At 33.9% G+C, this 20,976-nt stretch overlaps 3 protein-coding genes and 1 long non-coding RNA gene across 4 annotated transcripts; all 4 read right to left on the reverse strand.

The window, feature by feature from the left end:
- Positions 1-680: 680 nt before the first annotated feature.
- LOC145090364 (putative catabolite repression protein creC) lies at positions 681-3,877 on the reverse strand. Its single transcript, XM_079028616.1, has 10 exons — positions 3,361-3,877; positions 2,793-3,104; positions 2,614-2,722; positions 2,343-2,524; positions 2,143-2,226; positions 1,963-2,056; positions 1,754-1,841; positions 1,532-1,637; positions 1,365-1,457; positions 681-1,252 (listed from the first exon to the last, which is right to left on the reverse strand). Exons 1-10 carry the CDS (start codon positions 3,556-3,558, stop codon positions 881-883), a joined length of 1,638 nt encoding a protein of 545 aa, XP_078884742.1. The 5' UTR covers positions 3,559-3,877; the 3' UTR covers positions 681-880.
- Positions 3,878-9,963: 6,086 nt separating this feature from the next.
- Positions 9,964-10,571, reverse strand: LOC145056662 (uncharacterized). Its single transcript, XM_079004371.1, has 2 exons — positions 10,434-10,571; positions 9,964-10,308 (listed from the first exon to the last, which is right to left on the reverse strand). The coding sequence occupies exons 1-2, from the start codon at positions 10,569-10,571 to the stop codon at positions 9,964-9,966; spliced, it is 483 nt and encodes a 160-aa protein (XP_078860497.1).
- A 201-nt stretch (positions 10,572-10,772) lies between these two features.
- LOC145056671 (uncharacterized) lies at positions 10,773-12,551 on the reverse strand. The gene is made up of 3 exons (XM_079004380.1): positions 12,455-12,551; positions 11,157-11,545; positions 10,773-11,072 (listed from the first exon to the last, which is right to left on the reverse strand). Exons 1-3 carry the CDS (start codon positions 12,549-12,551, stop codon positions 10,773-10,775), a joined length of 786 nt encoding a protein of 261 aa, XP_078860506.1.
- Positions 12,552-17,464: 4,913 nt separating this feature from the next.
- On the reverse strand, positions 17,465-20,152 carry LOC145069154 (uncharacterized). The gene is made up of 11 exons (XR_013689321.1): positions 19,888-20,152; positions 19,669-19,790; positions 18,907-19,015; positions 18,685-18,753; positions 18,553-18,585; positions 18,418-18,448; positions 18,276-18,317; positions 18,132-18,191; positions 17,902-18,039; positions 17,742-17,799; positions 17,465-17,642 (listed from the first exon to the last, which is right to left on the reverse strand). It is a non-coding gene; the product is annotated as an uncharacterized LOC145069154 (long non-coding RNA).
- Between the last annotated feature and the right edge of the window lie 824 nt (positions 20,153-20,976).

Consider the following 20,976-nt stretch of genomic DNA (forward strand, 5'->3'; position numbering starts at 1 on the left):
TGAAAATATCTATACATATGCCAAATGATTGAGTTGCCCTGCTCATGAACTATATATAACTTAGAACCGTTTCTTTACTGTAACAAAAAACACACCAAAATAGGTGTGTATTACATCAATCTCTTCTCCTTCTCTTCTACATAACGAGTGATGCCCGGACCAAATTGGGAGGATATGCATGTCGATGTTGTTCCTTACTCTTTGAAAGCACAAAAACCTTTAATAGAACCGAGTAAACTAAGAAAATGATGGTTATATGTTGACATATGTCTAATTATTTATTCAAACTCAACATGATTTGATGATGAATGGGAAAGGAGGTCCTTAAATAGGGATGAAAAGCCAGTTATGAGTTGTGGTGGAAAGTAGAAAAATGACAAAGCAATGAGCATCTTAGAAAGGATATACCATTGGCACAACACATAAAGTGCACCCAAATTATCCCAGCCCCATGTTCCTTGGTGGCCACTGTTACATTCTTTGAATTATGTCATACTTATCTGCTTCATTTTATTTAAGTTTTCATCGCTTTTATTGTTTAAACCAAGTTAATTTCCTAATGATTTAGATCCGAAACTACAAATATTGTTTAAGTAGATGCAACAATGTTAAATCAAGAGAACTCTCATGTCATAAAACACTTCTGATTGTTATGTTAGTGAACATAACCTACATTCCAAAGAAAAAAAACAAGATAACAACTTTCATTATTAAAATTAGTTATTCAATATCTTATCAACAAAAAAAAAACAGGCCCTCTTTATATAATCCTAATCTCATTCATTCCACCACACACACACACATTGTTAGGCTATATATTATTAACAGCACACAACTCGTGCCCTTTAAAAGCCTGAAGAAAAAAAACCCGGTAACGATGTCATTGCCTATACCCAAGTTTGGGCTTTTCCTTCAAAGTTGTGGCTGAAAGTGATGAGTCAGAATTGGGCTCGGTTGACGAAGTGGGCCGGGCCCAAATCTTGATATGGCCTTCTCGACACACAGTGAGCACGGATTCCTGTGTGAAAATTAAACCCGAGAGTGGATCCGTGTGGACCCGGTGGACTACTAAAGGTGAGAGCTTCGGGACATCACGCATGCTTGGCGCAGGTCGTAATGTGCCAGGTGGCCATGCGTGGTCCCAGTGAGCTGACTGGCTCCCAGTGCTCATTGTTGGGGACCCACCGGGAGCCCTACGCATTGGGACCACTAACTCCTCCATTTCCAAATCCCATAATAGTACTTGTGTGTCCTGTTGCATCAAATTATAATTTAAAATTACTTTTTTTTAAATGATTTATTTCGTATATAGGGGTATTTTGGTCATTTAATGAAAAATGGATATACTAATACAACATTATTACCTGACCAACAGAACCAAATCGATATACAACATTTTCACTAGCTCCATCTGAATTCGGGGCAGACCAATATGAATCAAAAGCAACCCCGCTGACCTGTCGCCCGCATTATAATAATATCAGAAATGAGAAAAAAAAAACAAAAAGGGTATAAATGTAAAAAGACATACCCATGAGCTATGTCCTTCACCCCATGCTACAATTTTCCTTTCTTCCATACTCCATACTTGAACAAGGTCATCTTCACCTCCGGTTAATATGTATTTACCATCCATGCTGTCATTTCATTGGTTATCAGTTACACTTGTTTTTTTACGAATAAAATTAAATAATAATAATAATAATAATAATAATAATAATAAATTAAAGAGTTAAAGAAAGGAGCTTTTAACCTCCAAGTGCAACATAATAAAGCACCATAATAGCTTTTGCCTCCACATATAAGTTGTTCGGTTTTAAAATCAAAAACTCGTAGATAACCTACAACAAATATTATTTTAAATATAATTAATAAACTTATATTTACAGATATAAGAGATTAAATATAGTACAAAAAAATGAAGGATGTTGTTATTAATTATTATATATTATATATTAATACCATCCCTTCCAACAATAGCTATATAGGCTCCATCACTTGAAAAGCCAATACTGTTAATTGAACCTTGACATATATGCCATCTAGCAATTGGATTCTGTACATAGGTAATAAAAATTATAAATTATAAATTATAATTACATAAAAGAAAATATACAAATTTGGATACATGTCAATTGGTACCTTGCTGTATCGTGCATGTGAGACAGAAAATTGATTTTGATCTTTAATAACTGGGAATGAAGGGTCCCCTGAACCATCTTTATTCTGGATATATAAATGGTAAGATTAATAAAAATATTAATAAGTTTCCATTATTCACCATATTAATTAGAGACAGACTATTATTATTATTATTATTATTGTAAATGTAAATGACTTGCCTTTTCATATACATACATATTTCCATCTGCATGTGCAACAATGAAAGTTCCATCACCATTAGGTACCCATGCAATACTTGTACAGCGAGTGTTATTCACACATCCATCTTTGTTATAATGTTGGGCTCCAACAAGCTTTTTTCCACCATCTTGTAATTGTTGTCTTAATGACACTGAATAAACTACAACATTCACAAAACATGTAATGTATAACAAAAAACTGACACTAGTCGTTGAAATTTTGTCTTTTGAGAAAAACAGAAATGAATACCATCTCCAGAATTCAATCCAATGAGCAAATCATGTCCATCTTTAGCATCTGGATCGAAAGCATGAGAAATGGGATTTGAAGTGCTGAAATTTATAGACTTTATAGGATCCTGTGTATGACATTATCACATTAGAACCAAATTCATGTTGATTGTTGAAGGTGAAGTAACTAGTAAGTACCTTATCTTGAGAATTCAAATCACTGATGAAAATTGCATCACCAACGTTGAATATCAAATAAGTTCCTTTTCCATCAAAGTTTGAATTGGGTGTATAGCTATTGGTATATGAAGAACTTAATGATCCAACTTTAGTTGTTCCACTTGAAGATTTGCTTCCACCATTGCCTCCGACAAAACTAAGTGCTCTACTACCATTTCCACCACCTAAGAACTTTGCTGCTGCTGATTTTACACCACTACTGATGCCTATACTTGAAGATGAAGATGACAGAGCATGGACGGGTTTATCCTTTAGATGAGCAAGAGTCACCTGGGAAGCATATCATGATTCGGAAGTCAGATTAATCCTTGTTACTTTTCTTTATGGAATGGATATCGAACAAAAGAAGATATTAGTGATCTTCACATCTTTACCAAATAGCATACATAAACAATCCAACAGGTTACCAATTTTATGTTCTTACAGAAATGCCCAAATACTGAATTAAATACAGGTCGATTGAAACAGAATTAGAAACATGAGAAATTTATCAGAATTAGGGTGGATCAAGGACCGGAAATATTACCTGGGTAACAGACTTGCCATGGGCATAGTGAAGGAGACCGGCGGGATGACTCTTCTCGTACTTAAGCTTATACCTTCCTTCCGGCGTTTTGAAATACGTCTTCAAACCCGGCGCTTGTTGTCCGCTGCCGGCAGCGTTGTTGTTGCCTGTTGTTGACGACGAAGACATCATTGAATTAGGGTTCGATGCACTGATCATCGCCACGATCAGATGAATAGCTAGTGCTATGTACTGTGGAATTTGTACAGGAAAACGCAGAAAGAAATTGGATCAAAGCACATTGTTAAAAGCTAGGGTTTACGGAGGTTTCAAAAGGTTTTTATGATGGTGATGATCCGTTGAGTTGATTTTTGGGGCTTATCGATACTGAAAGACCAAATTTGCGAATGGAAATCAATTGACAATTGAAGTGAAACTGTCGGAGGCAAACAGGGACAGGTCGCTGGTGTTGTTCATATGCAAATTTTCCAAGGAAAGTTTAATAAGAGCATTTTTTCCTTTACTTTTTTTTGTTTAGTTGGCCTCGCTACGTAACAATGTTCCTAACAAGCTTTGGAGGATTGACTTTTAGCACTTTTTGTGAGTCCCCATTTTAGTAAAATTATCCAAGATATGGAGTATGTTTCAATATGACGGTTCGTCATAAAGCAGTTTTTGAATGTAACGAGCATTACATACTTAAGATTTTTTCGTCTAGCTATCTCTATCGATTGGCTTGGTCAACGTATGTCTCATGTGAAGTATCGCACTATCCTTAAATATCGGTTTGTGATCTCAATATTCTCAGTTGACGAGATATGTCTGGTGTGTCGCAATGCTTGTTTGGACTCCTTTGGAGAGCATGTGGTCCATTGGAAAGAACTCTCGGGGTTCAAATACTGACACGATATTGTTACGGATGTTTTATTCGACATAATTAAACGTGTTGGGGTTTCCGCTAAGAAAGTGGCTCCTGTGAATTTCTTGACCGACCCGACAGAAAGAGGATCAACCCTTAGACCGGCTGACGTTTTGGTTTTTGGATAGGTTCAAGGGAAACATGTTTGTGTGGACCGTACATGGTATCCCCTCTCGTGAGTTTGGGGGCAAGGGGTTTCAAGTCGGGACGTGTTGCATTAAAAGTTGTTACATGCAAAGTAACCAAACATGAAAAGTCGTGTATGGAAAATCAACATGTGTTCATACCATTTGCGTTTGATACGCTTGGTTTCCTCGCACCAGATGTAATGAAGCTTCTTCATAGAGTACAACAGATTATGCATAACAACGTCATGTCCCATGGATCTATAAACAAAGTTTTCAAAAGAATCAGTTTTATCATACAAAAAGGGTTAGTGACGCAACTTGTTACCAGTTTGCCTTCACACTTTTTGTATCAAGATGTTTAAATTAATCTATTTGATGGACTACCTTCATCTTTATTTGGCTAAGATCATCCATGTTGCCATTCGCCACTTTCAACCTTCTCTAAAACCAATTTCAATTTTCAAGTATTTGAATTAGTAAGAGACTTTCAAAGTCCATTGATTATTAAAAAATAATCGACTGTAATTAATTGATTTTTTTCTTTGTATAGAAAACATGGCGGTATTGTTTGATATTGAAGGGAAGTTCTTGTATTTTCTTAGTATTACAGGTAAATTGGTCAATGTAAAAATATTAAAGTTCCTTCGACTCAAACTGATCGTTCTTTTTTTCTTTCATTTCTTTTAGAACATTGTTTAATGAAATGAGGTAAACCCTAGTTGCGTGTTTATTGTTGATTATTTGCTTTATCGGTTATGATTCATGAAATGACATGTGTAATTTATCAATATTTAAGCAAGAAACCTTTGCTTATGATTTTGTTTAATGAAACTGGGAAATGTTTTGACTAGGAAAGACTTGATATTTAAGTGTGTCCGTTGTGACCCACATCTTTTTCATGTGAAGCCTTTGTTGGGTGTAATATTTATAAGCTTGGACCATATTTTTCTAGTATAAAATATTGTTTTAGGAAATAGAAATGGTTAGTGTTGAACTGAACGTTCGGCGAACCCTTCATGAACAATTTCGGCGGGAAATGTCCGTTTATGTTCGTTTATTTAATAAATAAACGAACATGAACACAAATTCTCGTTCGTTTAGTTAAACGAACGAACATGAACAATGGTCTCGTTCATTCATTTATGTTCATAAACGTCGGTTATGATGTTTGTTGACGTTCGTTTATCTTCGTTTGTTTAAGTTTATTTATGTTCATATATGTTTAATTGTTTTTTATTACATTACTATATTATATGTTAGTTTATGTTAATATATGTTCAGTTGTGTTTGTTTACCTTTGTTCGTTTATGTTAGTTTAGCAGGTTCACAAACATAAACGACCAAACATGAACAAAGTAATTTGTTAAACGAACGAACTTGAATATAAAAACTCGTTCGTTTATCCGTTCTTGTTCGTTCGTTTCTTCATCTAACTTAAATGAACGAACATGAACAAGCCTTTATCCATGTTCGTTTGATTCGTTTACAGCCCTAGATATTGTGTCAAAATACAATCTCATGAGGTCCGATGTAGAAAAATATAATGGAAGAGTGAACTTTGGTTTATGGCAAGTTCAAGTTAAGTATATGTTGATTCAATTTGAATTATACAAAGCACTAAAAGGGATATCAACTCATATTTTCAATGGTGATTCGAGCAAAACCAGTAAAGTCCATGATGAAGAATATGAAAATTTGGATTTGAGAGTGGAAAATTTGATTCCTTTGTGTTTAGCAAAGAATGCTCTTGCAAATGTACATATATCAATGACAAAGTATATTTAGGAGAAACTTGAGCAATTATATCAAGCTAAAGGCATCTCGAATTTCATTATCTTCGTATGAATGAAGATACAAAAAAAATTAGATCATATAGTTTTTTTAATAACATCGTGTCAGAACTGGAGGCTATTGAAATGAAGGTTGAAGACGAGGATAAACCATTGCGGCTCATATTATCTTTTGCATTTTCCTATGAACATATGAAACTTATTCTAATGTATGGGAAATAGACCCTAAAGTATGAAAATATCACAAGAAAACTCATATCTGAAGAAAAAAGATCGGAGAGTAGCAGCTATACTTTGTCAGAAGTAATAATTTTGATGTGCTAGAACAGGAAGAAGAAGTCACAAAAGAATTTAGTATGTTGGAATTATGGAGCGTTTATACATGTGAATAGAAATTGTCCAGATGAAGTGGATTCAGCAAAAGGCTCTGATACTGCTTACAATGTTTATGTTGCTAATGACAGTGATGTTTGGCTCTTTAAGTCATGTCATCCTTTTGGTATGCTCGTGCTACCATAAAAATGGATGTACTTTTGTTGGCAGGTTCACGAATTTACACATGGGCATTAGATTGGTATAAATGCAAGATATATGGTGAAAGTTGATGTTGATGGATGATGAACTTCCGGGTACGCCAGGTGGGGAAGTTGCAACATAAAATTTCAGCAAGTTATTCAACATGTACTGAAGTGAAATTTTTATAATGGTTTATTCTAAGGGGAGATATTTTTATGGCGGAGTGTGATAATTCTATGACTTTAGATGTAATGTCTGGTTCCTGGTATGTATTTAAATAAGAATTATTCGTTTTTGCAAGGGGACTCGACGAGTTGGAGTCCCCAAACTCGTCGAGTAGGAACAAAATATTATTGGACACGGGAATTGAAGTCTACTCGACGATTCAAGTAGCCACGACTCGACGAGTATGACTGCCAGAGTGAAACCCTAATTTTTAGGGTTTACATCCTATTTAAAGACCTTAACACCCCCATTTTGGCCTCCCTCATTACCTCCCTTAGTCCAGAAAACCCTAATTCAAAACCCTAACCCATTGTGAGTGTTCTTGAGCCATTGGTGTGTGTTCTTGGTGATTTTGAAGCTTGAGAAGGAAGAGGAAGCTTGGGGGTTCAAGAGGAATCAAGTAGATCCAGAGTTTGTGCTCCATTTCCAGTTCATTTGAGGTATCAAGTCTATACCTTGACTATTCATTTGCTAGATCTCTTCATGGAGTAGCTTAGGGCTTTTAAGAGCATATTTTGGAACCATTCATGGATGCAAGCATGTTTTGGGGTATTGACTTCAGATCTGGAACTTTTGAGGGACTTCATGGCATAAAGGTGCCAACTTTATGGCCATGGGAGTCCCATGCAACTTGTGAACCTCATTTTAGGGCCTTTGAGTTAGATAACCCACACATGAACATAAAGTTAGTAACTTTACGTATTATATCGACCCTAGGAGGCCAGATCTACGATTTGGATACATTAAGCTCGACTAAAATCGACTGTATGGGTTTAGACTACGGGGGACTTGACGAGTCGCTCATACGACTCGGCGATTTAGGCCGAGGTTCCCCAACCTTTTCTATTACTGAGCAAACTTGTTGAGTTTAGAAGATGACTCAGCAAGTTGGACGTGTTTATGGACATGAAGATCAAAGAACTCGACGAGTCCAAGGACAAACTCAGTGAGTTGATGGCAATTGTCCCAACATCTATGAAGATGAACTCGATGAGTTCAAGGACGAACTCGGCGAGTTGCGAGTGAAATGACCCGACTTGTATGAAGGGGAACTCGACGAGTTCAAACGGAAAGTCCTGATTCTGTCATGAAGAGAAACTCGGCGAGTTAGGGGGTAACTCGACGAGTTAGATCGCGAGTTCGAGATTCTCTGAATCATGGAACTCGATGAGTTGACGAACCAACTCGGCGAGTTGAGTCAACCATAGTGTTGACTTGGACCAGAAGGTGTACTTTAACCGGAGTGTTTTGACTTGACCATTTACCAGTGTTGACCCTTAAGGGGGTTATAAGTTTGAAAGAGTAAATAAAAGAGATGTTATGTGTAGGAGTTTGAGGATAGTTGATCCCAATACCGAGGACAGTTCAGCTACTTCACGACATTGAGGTGAGTTACCTTCCAATAGAAGTGGGTCTAAGGCTACAATGTCGGCCCGCTAGTAGGAGTTGTTTGTTAAGATGATTGTCTTTGTGATAATTGTCTGATATACCACCATCTGTTATGGTGTATGTGCTAGTATGTTATGTGATCATGTGATAGTGGTAGATACAGGATCAGTCCCCGGACCGGTTGAGATATACCGACAGGGTAGGTCGGGCACCCCGATATGTATGACAGTATGATATGTTATGTTATTATGTGGTAGTGGTAGGGGTGAAATAGTCCCGGTAGCCGGTTGAAGTAAACCGGAGGGTAGGTCGGGCACCCAAATATGCCTGGCAGGATAGGTCGAGTACCCAGATATGCTTGACAAGGGGTAGGTCGGGCACCCTGATATGCCTGACAAGGGTAGGATGAGCACCAAGATATGCTCAGCAAGGTAGGCCGGGCACCTAGATATGCCTGGCAACATGTTTGTTGTATGGTATGTGGTATGATGGGGGAACTCACTAAGCTTTGTGCTTACAGTTTCAGTTTTTGTTTCATGTCCTTTTTCTTCGAAGGGAAAGGAGTCGGTACGGTAGCAACACATCAGACACACACACACGATTTTTGCATACGAGATTCTTGGGATTTGTATTCTAACATTGTTATTATGTGATGACATGATTTTGAGACTTATGATTTATGGCTTTCTATGAAATGAAATAACTTGATGATGTTTTCTATAAATTGTTTTATAAATTGCTATATCAAAAATGAAATTTTTGGTCTTCAATTTTGGGATGTTACATTAGAATTATGATTGTCGGTTGAAGACGATGTTCCCGCTTTATGTAGTTACGGTTTTTTTCATTTATCTAATGTGGAGATTTCTTGAGTTTTTGGCTAAATGAATAGTGGTTCCCATCCCACATTGCTACAAGGATGAACGTTTGGGATAACTCCAAACTTATAAAAGATGTCCAAGACTTTGTTTTTAAAGCACCCCAACAAAAATATACTTAAATGTTTAGTTATTTGTTTATTCTCTTGTTTTAGAGTGTAGAGACTAGAGAGTATTAGTTAATACTTTTGAGAGTGTCGGAGTAAGTTAAGAGAGGTTTGAAAGATTAATCTATGTGATTGTAACAAATTATCATATAATTTATCTTTTTCTTTAGAGGCTCATGGGTTTTCTTTGGTTTTGGAGTATATTCTTATGTTCAATTGTTTTTTATTATTGTTATTAGGAGGTTTTTCTTTGGTTTTGGAGTTTTCTACGTATATTATTTATTATTGTTAAAATTACCTAAATGCCATCTTGTTTTTTCTATATGACAAGAAAAAAGACAATTTGCCAAATAAACATTATTTTCAAAATCCTAGTTATTGACTAAGTTTTGTTGGAAGGGAAAATTGGAATAACTTTATAAAAGTTCTATAACCTCACAGAAAAACTATTTTGTATAGTATTTAAAAAAGCTAACTTATAACTTTTTGGACATATACAAAAATTTCTCTACAAATCACTTCCCAAAAAACATAGCCAAAATCTTTAAAATCTAGACATTATTTATATATATAACCAAAACCGATATATATCGAAATTTCTCATATATATATATTTTTAGAACAACTTAAATTTTATTAAAAACAACTAGCAAGGAGCTAGAGAAAAAACAATTACATAGAAATTAAAGGGTTCTTTAACCATTCAGACCAAGATAGAAAAGCTTTTCTATTCCTACTAGAAAACCACAAAAAAGAATAATCTACCACCATATCAAAAATCAGCTCATTCCCTTTGCCATTATTCCCAAATAGCACATTGTTTCTATACTTCCAGAGAACCCACAAAGTAGTCTTCACAATTACTTGAAGGATTTCTCTACTTATTTTAGTAATTATCAAAGATTCTGGCCAAGAAAGTAAACTCAAAAGAGGCAAATGAAATGGAACTTGCATTTCCACCCATTGAGAAACAGAAGCCCATGTATGCGCTGCAATTTCACATTCCCCAAACAAGTGCTTCAAGTTTCAACATTGGAACAACAAAGAGGGCATAAAATCGATGGGACATCAATACCTTTAGTAACCAAATTCGTCCTCAAAGGGAGACGATCATATAAAAGGCGTCATATAAATATATTTACCTTCCTAGGTAGAAGAACATTCCAAATCATATTGCAATCCACATATGGTAACAATATTTGCTCAATACATCTCCGAGTAGCTTTCACTAAGAAGTTATCGTCATCTTCAAAATCCCACCACCATTTATCTTCCTCCATACTTAGTCGTCTACCTTCCACTAAAACTAGAAGATCTTGAAACTGAGAAAGTTACACACATTCATGAAGGTCTCGACTCCAATTCCAAACACAGAAACCATCACGACATCTCTCACTAACCAAACAATTTTGGTTAAGGTCAAGGCGAAACAACACTTGAAACCGAAGAGCCAAAAGGATGCCTCCACACCAGTAATCCTTCTAAAAAGCAGTAGAATTTCCATCTCCAATCTTTCTAAGAGCCATAGAGTAAGGAATTACATCTTTATCGTTCATTATATCCCAAGATTTCATAATACGACCCCACACGCCATTTCCAGGACTAGACCTACCAAAATGAGGATGCGAACAATTACCATGAAGTGCAATAATAACCTTACGCCACAAGGAATTCGATTCAGTGAGAAAACACCATCTCCACTTCTGAAGGAGTGCATAGTTAAAACACTCCAAACTACCGATTCCAACCCCACCTTGGTCCTTAGGAGCAATAACTAAATCCTAAGAAATCCAATGAATCTTTCTAGAACCTTCTTCACCTCCCCAAAAAATTTGGGCTCTGAGAGATTCCAACATCTTCTTTACTTGAACCGACATCAGAAACATAATCATAAAGTATAATCCCAACGACCCAAGAACGGAGGAAAGAAGCATGGAACGCCCACCTATAGACAACATTTTCAGTTTCCACGAGGCTAACTTCTTTTTATAGCGATCAATAATTCCTTGCCAGCTACGAACCCTAGATGTATTTTCTGCCACTGGAAGGCCCAGATATTTAAAAGGCAATTTCCCAGGAGCACAACCAGTAACCTTCACCATCTCCTCTACTTGGTTATAAATAACCCCTACACCATACAATTTTGATTTATGAATGTTCACCTTCAAACCCGAAACCATGAAGAAACAATTCAACACCATTACCATGTTTTCCAAATTCATCTTATCCCACTTTCCCAACAACAATACATTGTCTGCATAGAAAAGATGAGAAATTTGACATATTTCCCAATCTATTTTATCCACATATCATTCTCTATCATGGGTTACGCTTGCATAATTAATGAAAATAGAAATGAATGATTTACGTGAATCCTTGATCATATAAATATGAAAAGTTGAGTTTGCGTGAGAAAAAGGGATATACAAATTAGTATTGGATTTGTTTAATTAAATCTTTTACCTTATCTTCAGCAAATACCTTCCTTAAATTGTACTATAATGTAATCATTTGGTTTAAGCAAAAGCGTTAGATTAATTAGAATAAGAGATGATAGTGATATCTATCATATGTGATTACATTTGAAGACATGTAGAGCCGATGTTTCTTCAGCATCAATACAAGCTCCAAATCAAGCATATGTGAACACACAACCTTTGTCAATTAACAAGTCTATACAAAATTGATGCTTGTCCAGAATATCATCAAAGCTAATTTTAATAGTTCACGGTTTCTCAGAAACTCAGTTGTCAGAATTATTCAGTAATATAAACAAAATCAAATCAAATTGATCGATAATGACATACTAGAGGATGAAGACGAACTTGAGATAAGAATGCGTTTGGATCCCTTGCTACATCAAAAATGTGGTTGCCTCAGCATCCTTTTCAGTAATGTCCCTTGTAGCAACAACACGTCCAATATTTTGAAAATTTCACTGTCGACGTCAGTTTTAATCGTTAGAACCGTAGAACATAATGTTTTAATAACGACACCTTATCATATGAGTAACTCCAATATGGATCTAGAGAATATCTCTAGAAAAGACAGATGCTACTTTTGCTAATTGGAGATGGGTAAATGTCACTGTAACCCAACAAGCTTTACGGTTTTGGTTTAAAAGGTCGTTAATGTTAGTTTTTGGCACTATAAAGGCATATACTTTCTTGTGACCCGTTAAAAAGGGTATTAATCTCTTTTTTTCCTGTTTCACCGGTAAAAAGGATGACATGGCCATATCCTTTAAGTTGTAAAGTCATATTTGGGGTAGTAAAGTCAAGACACACAAAAATCATAAATACAATGTTTTCTCCAACAAGGATCCGACAAAGGTTACATCCACGATGTTTTGCTTTTTCCGTTCTTCATATTCAAATCTCAATATCTCATAATCTGAATCTTTTCTTCAAATTTCAAGATTCACCATCATAAATATTCAATTCCCTCCCAAACCAACATCAAAATTTTCAGTTTGTTCACAATCTCATGAAGACTACTGGATCTTTCAAGGATTCAACCCTCTTTAGAGTTTCACTTTCTAATCACAGTCAAGTCGATTTCAACTCATCAATATCTTGAACAAACATCTTTCCCCATCTTTATTGTCAACCACAAAGGATGTTGATGGAGGCTTTTCTAAAACCTTATTCTTCACACCTTCAAATCCAATGGAAGAACATATCCAATCAGAAAGCTCAACTAAGATAATAATGTTATAAACAAATTAAATCATTAGGTTTGAAAGAAATTACTTATTCATCGTGCATCATCACAAAGATGTTGTACCACATGCTCAACAAGTTGTACCTTATAACGCTCCGTCAATATCATCTTTTTGTCAAATAAAACACAGATCAGAGAGTTTAAGCTAGTAAAAAACACAAGTTCTTCGTCAGGGAATAGAGTACAGACTTACCACATATTTTTCTTTACTTAATCATTGAAGGTTTTGAGGGGTTTTTAGTTCTAGGAAGCGAAGAAACTGAAAGACCAGGAAGAGAATCAAAACTATCGATTTATGAAAGGACATTGGCGTTTCCAATTAACCAGAATGGTCACATCGGCATTCCAAATCGTTGTTCGAATGTCTTCGAAACGTGACCCCGGTGTATGATCGGTGTAAAATTAAAAATGGAGAACATTCCAATCCACTTCGCGTTCCAAGGTAGTATGTCTCTTATGATTCTCTTGATCGGAATGGTGAGAATTAAAGAGGTGCAATTGGTGAAACCTTTGGCTTGGGGTAGGTGTGAAACTATATATGCGTGTGGACATGGCATTGACTATACTCGTAAATATCTCAAAAATGAGGCTTGTTCTAATTCTAATAAAGTCAAGGATCATTGGAATATCGTTGTTAATAGTTATTATCAAAAGAAAGGTGAAGTTTCAGGGAGTTGTAATTTCTTAGGCATGACATTTATGTATTCTCATTTGTGTTGTGATTTTTCAATCAACGGAGTTGATTTCTCAAAGTGGAGCTTGTTCTAATTCTAACACACTCTCTTATGTATTCTCACTTATGTTGTGTTTCTTGATTGATTTACATGTGCAAAGTTTTTTTTTTATTACACTAGGTATGATATCTTTCCATCTTAATTGGTGTTAGCGACGGGTGTTGGTGGTGGATGAGGGTGATAACGGCGGTGGGCGACGGCAGTAATGGTGGTAATAAGTGATAGACATTTTTTTAAATAATTACATAATAGTTAATATAAATTCTAATTAATCAAAAATAAAAAGATAAAATAAATTAAAATGGGAAAATAAGTCTTTTTATCTATGAGGTTTTTAAAAGTTAGGGACTATATACTAGATTATGGAACACCACATGGACCGTTTTATGAAGCTTTGTCTTTATTAAATAAATAAAAGATTAAAATTCACTTTTGGTTCTTATGGTTTACTGAAAATATCATTTTTAGTCATAATATTGGCTTCTTTGTCATGGTTTGTCCAATAAAGGGTTTTGGTAACACCCATGGTCACTAAGCCTTAAATCTGTGTATTTTGCTTATTTCCACTATCAAAAGCATGTGAAAATATCAGTATACAATTTTTCTAATATATTTGATTTATTAACATTGTTGATAACCTTAGGAGCCATTTCCTTAAAGTTTTCAAAAAATACCCAAAAAATGTTAGTCCATCATCGTTCGTGTGCATCAACTCTCAATCGATGGAGGCAACACCCTCCCAGCATCTTCAAATTCGGCAAGACTTTGTCGGACTAGCTTCAGCATCGACGCCCTCCCTCCACCTCAATCCTCTCTTTACCGCCACCCTTTCTCTACGATCACCCCTTCTCTTGTGATCTCTCATTTTTAAACTCTAAAGTGTGTGTTATTATATAAGGACCATCATATAATATCAAGAAAATAGGGTAGATGAGATTTGTGTCTCATAATCCTTGCAACATAATCAAATTTACTAAAAAGGCCATTAATTGTGTAGATCACGAGATTTTGTTGAGGACATGTTCTACAAAAGGTTTGCAATCCCTTTAATCATTGTGTAATAATCATGAACCAATAGGTCACCCATGGATATGGTTATAATTTCTAAGCTCGATATCCATGTTTCACTTCATTGTTGTCTTGGAAGATCTTTTCGAGGGTAAACACACCTGTCGAGTCGTGACATCTTTCGTGAGTTAGAGAAGTGATTGGCAGATTGAACGATATAAACAAAACTTCACAATGGAACTTTTCTCATTCTAGATCAGTATGTCTCATGTTTGGTGCATCATATATGCCATTGATGTGATAAATGACATCAAAACTAACACAATGTGGAGTGAAAAGTTCACGTCAACCATCGTAGTTGACGTGTTCAAGATTGAGGAGAAGGAGAATGCATGTTTTGATATCTGTATTTTTTTTTTTTGTCTGAGTATGTGTAGCGATGAAGGGAAGATCACGTTGAGAGAGAGAGAGAGAGAGGTATTTTAGGAAAGAATTAGATACATAGTCTACGTCTCTACGATACAATGATAATTGGTATTTTCCTATAATAAAACGTTTACATTGATCACCAAATAAGTACAATTCAAATAGGTCTTGGGCCATTTACGCAATACAAAATACATGGGCTATATATTAATGGGAAAATGACTTATTAAGGTAATTATATTTTTGGTATGTTCACATCTAGATAACTATCTTTTTTTTGTACACGTCTAAGTAACAAATTTGTTGGAAGTGTTCACATATGACCATTATGACTTGCTATAGCAGGTTAAATCCTATATGTGAACACTTTCAACAAGTTCGTTACCAAGATGTGTACAAAAAAACAGTTACCCAAATATGAATAAAACGAAAAGTAAAAATAAATTACACAAATGGTCCTTATGGTTTGGGAGAATTTGTGTTTTTGGTCTTAACTTATTTTTTTAATTTGGATGGTCCCTACTGTTTATTTTTGTTACGCGTTTGGTCTTTTTAGGTAAGACAGAGACCAAACTCGTAACAGAATTAAACAATAGAGATAATCCGAGTTAAAAAATAAATTAATTAAAAAATAAATAGTAGGAATCATCCGAGAAGATACATTTATGTGAGGTTTATTAATTTTTTTAAACATGTAAAAAATAAATACATAAATAAGAAAATTAATTAAAAAATAAATTAATAAGGGCACAATAGTCTTTTTAGGTAAGTCAGGGACCAAACGCGCAACAAAAATAAACAGTAGGGACCATCCAAGTTAAAAAAATAAGTTAGGGACGAAAAACATAAATTCCCACAAACCACATGGACCATTCGTGTAATTTACTTTTACTTTTCGTTTTCGTTTTGTTCGTATTTGGGTAACTATTTTTTTTTGTACACATATAGGTAACGAACTTGTTGAAAGCGTTCACATCTAGGATTTAACCTGCTATTGCAGGTCATAATGGTTATATGAACACTTCCAACAAATTTCTTACCTAGATGTATACAAAAAAAGATAATTACTCAAATATGAACATACTAAAAAGTTAATTATTTTAATAAGTGATTTTCCATATATTAATCTAGGCTATCTACCAGTCAATAGTTCAATCAAGATAATGAGAAGAAAATAATAGGTTTTGAGTTTTTCTCATACACTTGAGTGTCCATCCCGTCATATATTATGTGCGAATAAAACATAGACAAAATTACATAAATGGTCCTTGTGGTCGACACAATTGATCAAATATGGTCCTTATGACAAATTTTGTGCATATATGGTCTTTATGGTTTCAAAATTTTGCAAAGATAATCATTTTGACCAACGGTGTTAACTTTTTTAGTTAAGTCCCTTGTGAATGACATATTTGCCCTTCCTATCATAGGGACCATTTATATACTTTCTTTCAGCCACAAGGACCATTTATATAACTTCTTCTAATATTTATTATTATTTTAATTTAATTTATCTATATTTAATTTTGTTTTAATATATTCTTTAGTCATGTATGTTAGTTGTGATAAATGTGCTATTAGGATTAATTTTTTATTTTCTCTTACTCATTCATCTTTATATATATATATATATATATATATATATATATATATATATATATATATATATAATTCACTATCATAGTAAGCTAGAGTAAGACAGCAAGTTGTATATGCATAAAATTCTATATCTAAATTAACTACGAAGAACAATGAATCCAACATTTTGGAAAACCCAATTAATTACGTAATTTAGAATCGTAAGTAGTAGAGGTTGCAATGGGTTAGATTGAGTCATTTTCATGTTGAGCTACTTCAACTAAACATGTTGAGTCATTACGTTTTGATATATGTTCATGGTTTTGGCTTCATCTTTACATGGTGAAAAGAGATATAATGCAAGAACACCGGCCACCAGATTTGTAGGATGTAGCTGCTAAATTGACAACTTGGAGTTATCTTATTTTTGAAATTTAATATTTATTAATTATTATTTATGAATTAATTTAAGACATGTATGGACTTACATGGATTTCAACGGACCATTTGGGTTGGAAGAAAGCCCGTGTCTTTGGGTAGTCAAATGTCAATGCCTCAATTTATTTTTTAGAATACTTAGAAGAAGTTTTATAAACAATCAACTACCAAAATAAAATTATTTTTATCATTATACATAATTTATTTATATAAATCATTATAAAGCAAGGAAATACTTAATAATAGAGGAGGTTAATTTTGCCACTCAACATTAATATATGCAAGATTCTTTACAAATCAAACACTTGTTATAAAAAGAGAAAACTATAAATTTGGTCCGTGTGTTCATCAAAAGATAAATCCATGTGTTTAATAGAAATTTGAAGGCATATACTTAGATTTTAGAGAATGGGTACATCTCCATACCGAAGCCATTGGGAAAACCTGTAACACCACCCAAAAAAAACAATTCAATAAATAATTATTTTATAGATATAATTTAGATTTAGATTAACTATTAAGACTTAAGAGAGCACTACTTACCAACCCTCTCCAACATGGTTGATGGGCCTGGACCCATTTTCCAAAATTGCCACCATTGCTGTCATGATTTGCAATAAAAATGTATTAATTATTATTTATAATTTATCTACAATATAATAATAATAATAATAACATATAGAAAGATATAGTTTAATATTACTATTTCTGAGTGTTGTGGCTAAATAGCATTCACCACGTATCCATTGCCCTTCACCCACTTCTTTCTCCATCTCATAAAGGTAACCAACGATGGTGTGATTTTGATCGATTAATCCACTTTTTATTCCATTTGTTAAGGCTAACAACAAAGCAACCAAATAAATAAATAATAGACTTAAATATTGTGTTTTATTGTTTAAATTTAATAGGGTTTTGTTTTGTTCATATTACCTCTATAAAAACGTGGTGTAAGAAGCACCACTTTGGAATCATTGTCATTGTAGGGATATTCTGATTTAATCATCGATACATTATTAACAAATGAGATTTAAAAAAAATCTATAATAATGTAAATACATTTTTAATTTTTTATACCGTTCAAGTTCAAGTCACCATTTTTTTAAAAATTTGCCATCACTGAAACAAAAACACAACAAATATATTAATTATTAATTATTAATATTAATAGAATTGTTTGGATAATGCTAATCTAATAATAAAAAATGGATTTTCTTACTTGAATCGAAGAACATATCTTTATCAAAAGTCTGCAAAAAAGGAGAAATCATTAAAAAAAAAAAACCCTACACAAAGGCTAATCATAAAATAGAAATGTTTAAAACATATTTGAATAAATATACAGATTGTTTACCTTCTCTTCAGGAAAACACTTGTTCGGATCTTCCTGTAGATGATTTAGTGAAAGTCAATTAAATACTAATTAACATTTCTCAAAACTAAAACTAACCATTATTAAATTAGTGTAACAAGAATTTTTACATACCAAATCATCAACAAATCCGGTTTGTGATCTTTCAAATGCGTTCAATGCAGCCATAGATCTCCGGAGATGCTATATATATATATATATATATATATATATATATATATATATATATATATATATATATATATATATATATATATATATATTTCACCAATTATCAGTCTCAACAGCAATTTAATTAAAAATGAAATTTAGTTGCTTAATTAATTACAATGATACCTGATCAAAGGAGTTATTCCAATAACAACGCGATGAAATTTTGGTGATGATTGAAGACGTTTTCTTGAATAATCCAATCATTTTCGCTCCTTTTCAGAGTTTTCAGAAGCTAAAAGGAATTTGAAATGCATAATATACCAAACAAACACACATATAACATGAAAAATATTGTGTGTATTATATAATACATAAGTAAATCAAAGTTTGTTGCAATTTCTTGTGCTAATATAACGATTTATATCCTAAATTAAATATAAAAAATCATCACAACACTGATAATCAAAGTTGAAAGTCCACTGTCCACACCATGCATGATAAAAGGTTGGATCCACCCATGCTTACAATTTGCATTTTTTTGTAGGAAGTAAGATAATTATAGCATATGTATGATAATAGAACATGAAGGCTACTTGAAAATTATTTCTTCAAACCAACAACGAAGATCATATACACACAAATAAACCATATAGTATTAAGAAATTCTATCAACACCAATGTATATATATGTAATAAACAAAGAACTACTACTCCACAGAAACTCAGATTTGAACTAATTCCTTGTTACAAATTCTAAAACATCAACCCAAAACTCAACTGCTGGTTCGATATAAATCCAGAAATTATCATCAACGGACGATGGTTTTAGTGAATAAATGATCCTTCTGGTGAATTTTGGGTACAAGGAGTCAACCAAACAACAGCACAGAGCAGTAAAAAGCTTAATCTATGATTTTTAATCTGTGCTTACTAAGTAAATCATACCTCAAATCAAGCCTTACGACTTTCGTTTCCTTTCTGTTGTGTTTTACACCAAATCGTCCCAAATATTTTGAGAGTTCGTGATCGATTCTTTCAAATCGACTGAAACGAGTAACCTCCATGACCTAATCAACTCCAACAAAGAAATTAAGAGTAATGACGCATTAACCTAGACAAAAACAACATCAACTAAACCTAACTATAGCATAATGAGATGATTACCTGTTAGCATCTTTGATATCAGAAATGTAGATGAAAAGGAAACAGAAGAAATGGAGACACAATGTGATCGAGAGAGTGATTGAAGACGAAGGAGGTGAAGTTGGCCGGAGAATTAGTTGCGATCGACGGTGGCTACGTGGTTGGAGAACTGGAATGGTTTAACGAGTGGAGGAATCGGAAATGAATAGACCTAATTTTACTGAAGGTAATTTCATCAACTTGGTACTGGGAGGGAATCCCAAAATTTCGCTGATTTAAGGGGGAACGTATCAGTCTCTAATGTAGACGTCTTTTGGCACCGGACCTTTAAGGCCACCACCTTACCGCTGCGTTGGCAGCTATAAGCCTATAACCGTTTTCATGTATTTAAAAAGAGAAAACTGGTCCCTATAACTTGCAAAAAAACTATCAATAGGTCTAAAAGGTTTCATTTCCAACTTATATAAAATATATAATTTCCAACTTACATAAAAGATATAAGATCCAAAATAAAAAATTTATGGGTGCTACTAAATAAATACCTTATTTTCTAAGTTAACCATTTACTATTAAAAATACATCCTAAATTTCGAAAAATATGTAAAAAGACATTGAAGACTGAGAGCATTATAATTTGTGACTTTTAATTACAGTTAATTATTTATTTTAATACTTAGCTAACTATTAATTGTTAGATTATAAAAAATAATTAAGTTAACATTAATCCAATGATACAAGATTAGATAAATCTTCTAGCATCATAACATCACACTGTGCCAACCACCAACCATTGCCTTTGCAGTCGACAATAAAGTCTGACCACCGTCTAGAAAACGCCATCAGTCTACCGGCGGCAAGCGACAACACGTCCGACCACGACGTAGAAAAAACAAAAAGAGAAAAGTGAGAGTTAGTGATCGCGAAGAAGAAATATCTTGAGGGAGAAACAGATGGAGATAGAGACATAACAACATTGGTACAATAGTGAGTAGAGGTGGTCGTTTGGAGGCGGCATAGGTGCTCTGATTGTCGGCTACTTGTCGCCTACCAGATCGAGAAAAGGATATATATATATATATATATATATATATATATATATATATATATATA

The sequence above is a fragment of the Lactuca serriola genome, chromosome 1, assembly GCF_051521515.1.
Source record: "Lactuca serriola cultivar US96UC23 chromosome 1, Lser_US96UC23_V15, whole genome shotgun sequence".
NCBI lineage: Eukaryota > Viridiplantae > Streptophyta > Magnoliopsida > Asterales > Asteraceae > Lactuca > Lactuca serriola.